Raw genomic sequence first — 11820 nt, 5'->3', positions numbered from 1 at the left:
TATAAAAATATGATTTTTTATATTCTCAGATTATCTTTTCGTACTACGTCAATGAAGAAGTAAATAATAATAGAGAAAACGTTATTTAAAAATAAAGTATCGCAGACTTTTATACATGGTTAAAGCAAGGAACATTTGTAGTGAGAAAGTGAAACCATATTTTAAAGTAATGATACAATTACTGTACGAATCCGTTTACTTTTTATGAAAATTATTAAGAAATTACGAACTGAATGCTAGAAATATATCATAAGGTATGTTTATTTTTTATCTGAAATCAAGAAACACGAACAAAGATAACCCAAGACTTTCACCACAATTTAACATTTGGTATCCGTCATTCGATTCTTCATCAGTAACCATGGCCACTAAAAGAAAAACATGAAACATCGTTACACTTCATTTATTAATGTAAACTTTCATATGTTTATAAACATTAGTTGTTAAATTTATTGTATTGTGTAGACAGTGACAGTAGTGTGTGGACACTAGTTGTGAAACGTCTGGTATTGTTATAGAGATTCGTCGTATTATGTGAACGCTAGTTTTGAAACTACTGGAATCAATGTGGACAATTATTGGAATCAATGTGGACAATAAGGTAACATGACGTTCTGGACCAACATGGGGCCTATTGGTCTATTTAGGCTGCTATACTCTCTAAACTAGAATAACACTGCACAACAAAGTTTTTGCTTCTTGAACACTGTTGGGTGTTCCTTATATATTTTTGGCTGCTGATCACGAAAGTCACATCCAAATTTGCTCATCACATACCGTTTCATCGAAATCTTCAGTTTCACCAGGACATTGCTACAATGGAAAAACGATATCAGGGCAACTGGAATCCGTCAATGCTTGCTGACTACTACTGGACACTGCAACGTGATGCACCGGACATTGAATACAAACGAACATCGGGAGCAAAACACTTTTAATTATGTTGAACTTAATAGCGTATTAGAAACATAAACGCAATTAAACATGTTATTACTGGTAAACAGTTAACTGTCTATTATTCAGAGTCCTGAACGTGATGAAGCAAACCTAAAACTATATTTGTGCATACCCACCAAGTACCTGTCACAATCAGCAAAAACTTTTCAAAAAGATTCTTGTGCAGTGTAACATTAAAGTCAGTCATTATGAATCATTCACCTATCAAATTTTCACTCAAACTTATTTAAATTTACTACCTTTACAAACTGTGAAGACAACTCACACCATAGATCAACAATTGTTGTTGTAGACAATAACTTTATTCTGTGAAGACGTGATTTCTAGCCAATGATGTAGACATTTGTCGTATTTTACTAACAAATCAGACGACCTGTGTTTACTAAGACTTTGTAAGAAGATCCTAAAGTTATATTGACTATTGTACATGAAAATATTAATGAAGTTCTTCCAAGTATAAATTACTGGTGTAAAATAAATAAACATTATGTTAACTATTTCACATTTAATGTTTAGTATTTATTAACATGTTTGCTATATTAATGATTTCATGGTATTACTTGACAACTGTATGTAACATGTAGTTGGAGAAAGGTTATATATGTCTTCAAATCAAATCAAATGACAATAATATAGCTTTAACACTTACTGTCCACCATGATGTCCGCCGTATCCACCATGATGTCCCCCGTATCCACCATGATGTCCCCCGTATCCACCATGATGCCCTCCGTATCCACCATGATGCCCTCCGTATCCACCATAATGCCCTCCGTATCCGCCACCATATCTACCGGCCTCTACTACACTCAGTACTACCAAAAGAGCCACCAGTCCCACCAATAGTACACATTTGGTATTCATATTTGTAAGATCTATAAACAAAAAATTACTGAATATAATAAACACATTGTCACAATTTTACTGTTGGATAATGTTAAAACTGCTGAAGATTCCTTTGTATTGTTAGTTAGTGTGTAGATCTAGGGTTAACTAAATAGATAGGAACAAACGTATGTTTAAAGTTAAGATATGTAAGAAGTATAGGTATATTATAACGTATTATATGTAAATAATAAACGAATCAGCCCTGCAGTAACACAAACATAACATTCTTATAATATCTGAGACTAACTTAACTGTTCAGTTGTATAAATAATTCCTGCTCTGTTCTTGATGTAAAGAAACATCTAACGATGAATACAAACAAAATATAACTTACCAAACACAACACTACTGACACTTCTCTTGTTCTAAACTTGATAACAAATCTGTGTGTGATCGTTCTATATATACCTGTTTCAATATCACTGTAATACTGGGTGTTGGTTTGCATGTGGTAACGAAAAGCCAAGATTTCAACACAAAAAGAGACCACAGATATTCACCTTTGGTTTTTCCATCTTGTACTCCGAGGCATATTTTTATCTTATTTTTTTAATTGTGTTTGTTTGTTTTTGAATTGCGCATAAAGCGACTCGAGGGCTATCTGTGCTAGCCGTCTCTAATTTAGCAGTGTAAGACTAGAGGGAAGGCAGCTAGTCATCAACACATTCTAATCCATGTCAGTTCTTATTGTTCCTTTAATAACTATTACAATAAAAACTGACACATTTTAAACAATGTCAGTTCTTATTGTTTTTTTAATAACTATTACGTTAAAAATAGACACATTCTAAACAATGTCAGTTCTTATTGTTTTTTTAATAACTATTACGTTAAAAATAGACACATTCTAAACAATGTCAGTTCTTATTGTTCCCTTTAATAACTATTACAATAAAAACTAACACATTTCTAAACAATGTCAGTTCTTATCGTTCCCTTTAATAACTATTACAATAAAAACTAACACATTCTAAACAATGTCAGTTCTTATCGTTCCCTTTTATAACTATTACAATACTCAAAACTAACACATTTCTAAACAATGTCAGTTCTTATCGTTCCCTTTAATAACTATTACAATAAAAACTAACACATTCTAAACAATATCAGTTCTTATCGTTCCCTTTAATTACTATTACAATAAAAACTGACACATTCTAATAAATGTCAATTCTTATTTTTCCCTTTAATAAATATTCCGGTAAACAATTGGTACAGTATTTTAATAAATACTCTAAAGGTTTTGGTTTGTAATTTGTTTTTTGTACTTGATGTTGGTTTACCTGTTCTAGGGAATTCCTAAATTGCATCTAAGGAAGTGATGACGAGGGCTTGTCCATGGAAATAACGGTCTGCTGTTCACCCACTAGTTTTTTTCTTCATTTTATGGGCTGATATGAGTTTTAAAAAACAAGAAACCTTGTATTCAGCTGGATAATACATGTCATTAAAAGGAAATATTCGTAACTGGATCGACTATACTTTATCATAACCTATTTTAATGTGAACAATGTCAGGATGAACTTTGTTACTGAAACATTTTAATATTTTCTCTCGAATATTAATTTTTTTAATGTCAGAATTTTACAAATTGGCGTCGTTTGTATCTTTGACGTGTTATTAACAAATTAAAATAAAGAAGTTAACAAGGAGTATACTATTGTTTGTTAATGTTGTGGTTTATGTGTTTAACAACACATGTTTACAAGAGCCATTACTATATAGAACAGTTAGCCTGACTCATAACAGTAAGAAACAGAAGAGTTATTAACATTCATATGAACAGTGACATTAAAAACAAAACTGTGATGGTTGTTTTCGTGCAGTTTAAAATATGTTTGTTTCTTATCAGGAATAAAGTTTTTGGTTGTTGTTATATACACTGAATTATTTAAAAATATGTTTGTTTTTACAACTAATGTCTCTGGTTGTTGTCATACTATATTGTTTTAAAAGAGTTTTTTCTTATTATAACTAAAGTTATTGGTTGATGTTTTAGTTATACAGTAGGTTATTTAAAAATACGTTTGTTTTTTCATTGTAATTAAAGTTTTTGGTTGTTGTTATAAGTTTAACACTAGGTTATTTAAAAATTTGTTTGTTTTTTATTACAACTAAAGTTTTTGATTGTTGTTATAAGTTACAGACTAGATTATTTGATATTACGTAATCATTACGATAGTTTAAAGAACATTTGTAATATATATTATCGTCTAATGTAAATTATGTTTCTAAAATTGCATTCAAAGTTTCTTTATTTCTTCCTTTGAAAACTAAACTGGAAATTGCGCTATTTCCGTCATATTTACGGCTGCTAATCGAGTTCCGAACTTGAGGATTGTAATTCCGTGAAGTTACTGTTGATCTACAAGGCGAATTCACCTGATGGATTTCGTGACGGATCAGTTCATTACGTACATGGATGTTCATAAGAAATACGTAATAAATTTACTTGTTATTTATATGGTTTAACTTTTCTCAATAATTACCAAATTTTGGAAATTTTTGGTGGGGTCTTTTAAGTGTATTTTACGGATATATTGAAAAAATTAACTAGTTTTGGATACATTTTTCATCGTTGAAAAATGGTTTTAAACCAGAAAAGATGTGACAGTGAAGTCAATTTTAAAGACTTCATACAATTTATATTCGCTGCTTTTAATATTCCTACAGCTCTTGGTTTGATATGTTTATAAACATTGCGGGTAGTTTGTAATATTATTTTATCTCTGTTAGTTTCAGATTTCTACCTTTATCGAATTTTGATTTTATAAGTAACTAAATACGACTATGTCTACAAATTATCTATATATAGTCTTATATTTTATAATATAGATTTGTTAGCCACTTCACAGCCGCTCATACAACGGCTCTCAGTTTTTCAAGAACAAACTTTCAGTTACGACTTCCGTCATCACTTGACCGATTTGGAATCTAAGTACAGTTATAGATTCAGAAGTTCAAACCTTTTCGATCGATATATTTGAATATTCCTCTACAATGATTCTACCTAAGAGAACTGATATTAATTGCGCAAGTATAGTGAAAAGAAAGAAAAATAGGTTACTCAAATTAATTTATTCTTATCGCGTCTAAAGGAAGTTCAAGTATAACAACGATTGATGATTCCCTCTTGTTTTAATTTTGTATGATCTTGTTGTATAAATCTCTAATTATAAAGTGTTGACCTTTTCTACTGTCATTGCATCGCCGGGAAAGACCATGAAAAGTGACCACAGATATTCAACGTTTGGTTTTCCCTGATCTGCCCTCCAGCGGCATGTCCTCCATCTCACACCGCTTTAAACCGGCTACCGATACTACCTCTGGTGGGCAAAGCACAAATAGCCCATTGTGTAGCTTGGTGCTTAATTCCAAACAGAGACAAACAACGTTGCCTGGTTTACCCTAAGGCGACATTTTTTTCCTTTTCACTTTTAATTGTCTGTGACTGGCTGGCCTCAAAAGATATTATTTTGTGTGTGTAGCTGAGAGAATACCTATCGTTATCTCATAATAATGTCACACAAAAGAATTATAGATGTCAGTGTAACAACTATTTTGTAATCCATATTTTTGTATTTTTTATACGTTTTTGTTGAAGTAAAAACCTCAATTAATCATATTCAAAATAAAATTTGGAAACTTCAATTGTTTAGAATGTACCAGTATTTATTGTTCCCTTTAATAACTATTACAATTAAAACTTAGACATTCTAAACAATGTCAGTTTTATTGTTCCCTTTAATAACTATTACGTTAAAAACTCACACATTCTGAACAATCTCAGTTCTTATTGTTCCCTTTAATAACTATTACAATAAAAACTCACACATTCTAAACAATGTCAGTTTTTATTGTTCTCTTTAATAACTGTTACAATAAAAACTTACACATTCTAAACAATGTCAGTTTTTATTGTTCCCTTTAATAGCTATTAATGGAATGGCTATTAACATTTACTATTTAAACAGAGAACAACGTTTCGACCAACTTAGGCCATATTCAGTTTAAAACAAATACGTGGGCCCGGCATGGCCAAGCGTGTTAAGGCGTGCAACTGGTAATCCGAGGGTCGCGGATTCGCGCCCGCGTCGCGCCAAACATGCTCGCCCTCCTAGCCGTGAGGGCGTTATAATGTCACGGTCAATCCTACTATTCGTTGGTAAAAGAGTAGCCCGAGAGTTGGCGGTGGGTGGTGATTACTAGCTGCCTTCCCTCTAGTCTTACACTGATAAATTAGTGACGGCTAGCAAAAATAGCCCTCGAGTAGATTTGTGCGACATTCCAAACAACAAATACGTTTTTTTAAACAACTATAAATGTTTATAGTTGTAATAAAATAAAACCTTCAGAGTGTAGTGTTTTTAAATGCAATTTGATGATTACAAGATAAATATCTCTTCAACACGTTTAGTATTTTCTTGTGATATCTATATATGTACATATTAACTATATGTCTGTTACTGTTTACGGTATAAAGTAACTTCTCTAAGATTTATAATTTTCAATATCTTATCATTATTTGTTGTTTATATAGTCTGGGTTGTACAAGTGGTCGGACCAATACTAGTGTTGAAGTTGTGGTAAAAACAAAAAGATTAGTAATGGTGTAGTTGATTTTTAGTTGTGATAATATGGGGAAATTTGGTAATAGTGTAGTTGAGGTCGTTGTTGTGCTAGTAATGGAAAGATAAGTAATAGCGTAGCGAAATAACTATGAATTATGATTATGTTATAAATATTAATACGATCTATGGAAATATAAAAGGTGGTTAATTACAAAATATTGTTCAAAGTTAACATCTTAAAAAGTAACATAAACTATAAAGGATGTAACAGTAAAGTTGTTTGTAACATTTGTTGTTCGTTTCTATCTCTCTCGATCTAACATATTAATAGACTGTATTAAAGATTCAAAACAACTTTATGTTATCTGTTAAAAAGAAACTTATTTTTTGCGTAATAATAACAGAAAACACATGAAATGTTTTATAGGCGATAGTGAAACGAAATATACATAATTTAAAATGAAACTTTTGTAAAAACACAATTAAAATGAACACGCCATTAAAATCGTCACACAATAAATAGTTGCTGTAAAAACGTCTCTACATGTGTTTTTTTTTCGATGTTCTAGACACCATCTTTACAAGTAAAATTAAGACATGGCTGGGACTTATTTACTTACATAATCACTTACAACTCTCAAGACTAAAATAGATACAATATAAGAGAATGATAAACAGTAATTTAAAGAATTCCTTTTGTGTATGTTCTAACTTACATTGACCAAACGTGTAGAAATATAAAATTCATGATCAATGAATAAAAGAACGTTGTAGAAAGATATGAATAAATAAATCGATATTTTTAGAACATGTGAAGAAAAACATTTTATATTAGAGACTGTAGCAACATGTTATATTGTAGATTGTAATAACATGTTATATTGTAGATTGTTGTAACACCCTATATAGTAGGCTGTAGTAACACTTTGTATTGTAGATTGTAACAACATGTTATATTGTAGATTGTAATAACATCTTATATTGTGGACTGTAGTAACACCTTATATTGTAGATTGTAATAACATGTTATATTGTAGATTGCAGTAACACCTTATATTGTAGACTGTAGTAATACCTTACATTGTAGACTGTAGTAACATCTTAAATTGCAGACTGTAGTAACATCTTATATTGTAGTAACACCAAGTTCATAATATAGGTGTGACTGAATACTGAATTGAATATCAGAATTGATATTGATAAACAAATATATCGTATTTAAAGAAGGAAGTTGGTCTGGGTTTAGGAACACTAAAGTACTGAACAGAGTTTTTCTTACTTTGGGCACTTTAAGTCTGTATTTAGTGATAGGTGTGTTAATGATTATGTGGATATATATGTGATGACTTGAAGTAAAAATGTATCTTAAGATAGCTGGTAAGGGTATTAAAACATTTATTAAAATAAAGTGGAAAACAACATTTCGACCTACATGGATCATCGTCAGATTAACTTGTACATGTAACCTTGTCCGTATAGTTTAATTTCGCTATCTTGTGTTTCAAAGTGGTTACAAATGTCTTCATTTTCAATGGACATTTCTTCCGTTTTTTATATATCCTTACTCTCTTTTCCCTGTTTATAAGAATTGATCTCTTATAGAGGAACATTAAAACAAATTATTAACAAACGTTTGGCGAAACACTTTAATATTTATAAAACTAACACTCTACATCAATAAAAAGTTTTTAATTGATTTCAAAGTAAAAGTTTATTTATATTGTGTGGTAAAGAACATTTCTTTTATGACAGTGAAGCACATGATAGAAACGGTGTTTAAACGTTGGTTACAGTAAGCGACCTAATTTTAGTGTCACTAGAATCGAAATCAAACATTTCTTTTCTCAAAAGTCAATTCTGTAAAAACACATAAAGAAAATATAAAAATAACTTCAAAAATATTCTAAAACTTATGTTTATTTTCTAAGAAATATTGAAAATGGTATTTTTTGAAGGTAATAAACAACTTTCATATAGTTAACAATTAAACGTTATCCGAGTCATGCATGGTTCGTTTTCTTTCTTCACCAATAGCTGTGACCACTGAAAGAAACATTAAACAAAGTGAGAATCAACAACTTTTAAAATTGTAGTTAATTATGCAAAAATTAATTATAGTTGTGATATATCTGGTATTGTTATAGACAATGATAGTATTATATAAACATTCTTGTGATACCTCTGTTATTGCTTCAGACAATGACAGTATTATATAAACACTTTTGTGATACCTCTGGTATTGCTGTAGACAATGACAGTAGTGTATGAACACTTGTTGTGATATATCTGGTATTGTTATAGACAATGACAGTATTATATGAACACTTGTGATACTTTTGAGTCTGTTACAGACACTGACAGTTATGTATAAACACTTGTTGTGAAACTGCTCATATTACTGTAAATGGTCATCGTGTTCCGTGAACACTCGTGAAATTGTTACTATTTTTGTAAACAGTCATTGTTATGTGTGAATGTTCGTCATGACTATTGTTGTAAATAACACCTTTATTGTGTGAAAACGTCTTATGAAGTCCTTGCTGTACTTTTAGACAGCTATCATACGATCTAGCAAGTTCTTAAAGACAGAGAACTCATAGTTGCAGAGACGTTCTGAGAAGAATTTCAATATTCTATTAACTGTTGTTTGTTCATGGACATTTGAATAAAAGTTGTTCAAAATGCCAAAGAAAAAAAAATATATTATTTGTGATAAAATCGAAAATTGCTTGGAACACGAATTTCGTTTTCTAGAATTAAAACAATTAATATTTTACATAAAATAAAAAGACATGTGTTATATTTAATGTACATTATCTTAACATTAAATTTTTATTACAAATATTTACTATAATAATGGTTCTGTGATCAGAGTTGAGAACGGTACTCTATTATATAACATCATTTAATGTAGCTGTAAAAAGAAAAGTTTTGAAATCAAATGACATTAATATAGTTTAACACTTACTATCCACCGTATCCGCCTCTATATCCTCCATATCCGCCTCTATATCCTCCATATCCACCATGGTATCCGCCACCATAGCCTCCGTATCCACCTCTATATCCACCATAACCACCGTATCCACCATATCTACCGGCCCCTACTACACTCAGTACCACCAAAAGAGCCACCAGTCCCACCAACAGTACACATTTGGTATTCATATTTGTAAGATCTATAAACAAAAGATTATTGAATATAATAAACACATTGTCACAGTTTCACAGTTGGATAATGTTAAAACTGTTGAAGATTCCTTTGTATTGTTAGTTAGTGTGTAGATCTAGGGTTAACTAAGTAGATAAGAACAAACGTATGTTTAAAGTTAAGATATGTAGGAAGTATAGGTATATTATTAACGTCTTATATGTAAATAATTAACGAATCAGTAATACAAACATAACATTGTTATAATATCTAAGACTAACTTAACTATTCAGTTGTATAAATAATTCCTGCTTTGTTCTTGATGTAAAGAAACATCTAACGATGAATACAAACAAAATATAACTTACCCAACACAACACTACTGACACCTCTCTTGTTCTAAACTTGATAACAAATCTGTGTGTGATTGTTCTATATATACCTGTTTTAATATCAGTGTTATAGTTGGTATGTGGTAGGGAAAATCCGATATTGCAACAAAAAAAATGACCTCAAGGGCTCGTCCATGGTGTAAGCAGTTTTCACCGGTCCGCTCTGCTTTCTGTAGCTGTATACTCATAAGTTTTTATTTGATTGACTGATCTTTTTTTTTTTAAATATTGTCTCTAGCTAAATAGTATCTGTCTATTGGAGAAGAAGTTCATAACTAGATCCACCATAACCTATTTTAATGTAAGTAATGCGAGGAACCCTTTTGTCTGTAGAAATATACAATTATGTTACTAAAGAAATTCATCTCGAACTAGTTCAACGGTAAGTATGCGGATTTAAACACTAAAATCACGAGTTCGATTCTTCTCGGTGGACTTACAAGATAGCCCAATGTTATTAGAGAAGAGACGAGAAACCATTTTAATATTACTTAATTAATATTACTTTTTCTTAACATTAAAGTTCTACCAACTTAGCGTCGTTTTATCCACAAATTAAAATAAACTTCTTCCCGACGACAGTTTTACCAGAAACAAATGTGACATAGGTATATATTATTATTAGTGAATGTTGTTAAACTTCTTCCCGACGACAGTTTTACCAGAGACAAATGTGACATAGGTGTATGTTATTATAAGTGAATGTTGTTAAACTTCTTCCCGACGACAGTTTTACCAGAGACAAATGTGACATAGGTGTATGTTATTATAAGTGAATGTTGTTAAACTTCTTCCCGACGACAGTTTTACCAGAGACAAATGTGACATAGGTATATGTTATTATTAGTGAATGTTGTTAAACTTCTTCCCGACGACAGTTTTACCAGAAACAACTGTGACATAGGTATATGTTATTATTAGTGAATGTTGTTAAACTTCTTCCCGACGACAGTTTTACCAGAAACAAATGTGACATAGGTGTATGTTATTATTAGTGAATGTTGTTAAACTTCTTCCCGACGACAGTTTTACCAGAGACAAATGTGACATAGGTATATGTTATTATTAGTGAATGTTGTTAAACTTCTTCCCGACGACAGTTTTACCAGAGACAAATGTGACATAGGTATATGTTATTATTAGTGAATGTTGTTAAACTTCTTCCCGACGACAGTTTTACCAGAAACAAATGTGACATAGGTATATGTTATTATTAGTGAATGTTGTTAAACTTCTTCCCGACGACAGTTTTACCAGAAACAAATGTGACATAGGTGTATGTATTAGTGAATGTTGTTTTGATGTTTGTAACTAAACATATTTATAGTTTGTTTGTTTTTGAATTATGCGCAAACCTACACAAGGGCTGTCTACGCTAGCCGTTCTTAATTTAACAGCGTAAGACTAGAAGGAAGGCAACTAGTCATCACCATTCACTGCCAACTTTTGGGCTACTCTTTTACTAACGAATAGTGGGATCGACCGTCACATTATAACGCCCCTACGACTGAAAGGGTGAGCATATTTGGTATGACAGGAAAGTGAACCCGCGACCCTCAGATAACGCGTCGAGTGTTTAAGTCTAGAAGGAAGGCAGCTAGTTATCACCATTCACCACCAATTATTTGGATATTCTTTCAACAACTAATAGCGAACGTAACATTATTTCTTATTTTGATGTGATGGAGATTAGAACATGCGACCCTCAGATTACGAGTCGAGCACCCTAACCACCTGGCCATACCGTGCCAGAAACATGTTTATAGAACCTATTTCTCTAAAGAACAGTTAGCCTAACTCATGACAATAATAACCAGAAGACTTATTGACATTCATATGAATAATGACATTAAAAACAAAA

At 31.3% G+C, this 11820-nt stretch overlaps 1 protein-coding gene and 1 long non-coding RNA gene across 5 annotated transcripts in view; both read right to left on the bottom strand.

Moving 5' to 3' along the window:
• Positions 1–243: 243 nt before the first annotated feature.
• LOC143246767 (uncharacterized) lies at positions 244–10024 on the bottom strand. 3 transcript variants are annotated; one of them, XR_013026152.1, is made up of 3 exons: positions 9936–10024; positions 1607–1832; positions 244–368 (listed from the first exon to the last, which is right to left on the bottom strand). It is a non-coding gene; the product is annotated as an uncharacterized LOC143246767 (long non-coding RNA). The 3 variants fall into 3 exon arrangements; XR_013026151.1 differs by lacking the exon at positions 9936–10024 and adding an exon at positions 2180–2325; XR_013026153.1 differs by lacking the exons at positions 244–368; positions 9936–10024 and adding exons at positions 854–878; positions 2180–2326.
• Positions 8316–11820, bottom strand: part of LOC143246766 (uncharacterized) — a 45616-nt gene continuing 42111 nt past the window's right edge. For both annotated transcript variants that reach the window (XM_076493895.1, XM_076493896.1), the window contains 2 exons: positions 9385–9595; positions 8316–8459 (listed from right to left, as the gene is read on the bottom strand). In XM_076493895.1, coding sequence (XP_076350010.1) covers positions 8441–8459; positions 9385–9595 — 230 coding nt within the window. In that variant the 3' untranslated portion in view covers positions 8316–8440. The remainder of the gene's footprint in view (positions 8460–9384; positions 9596–11820) is intronic.

The sequence above is a fragment of the Tachypleus tridentatus genome, chromosome 3, assembly GCF_004210375.1.
Source record: "Tachypleus tridentatus isolate NWPU-2018 chromosome 3, ASM421037v1, whole genome shotgun sequence".
NCBI classification, from domain to species: Eukaryota; Metazoa; Arthropoda; class Merostomata; order Xiphosura; family Limulidae; genus Tachypleus; species Tachypleus tridentatus.
This window is presented reverse-complemented; position numbering and strand designations above follow the sequence as displayed.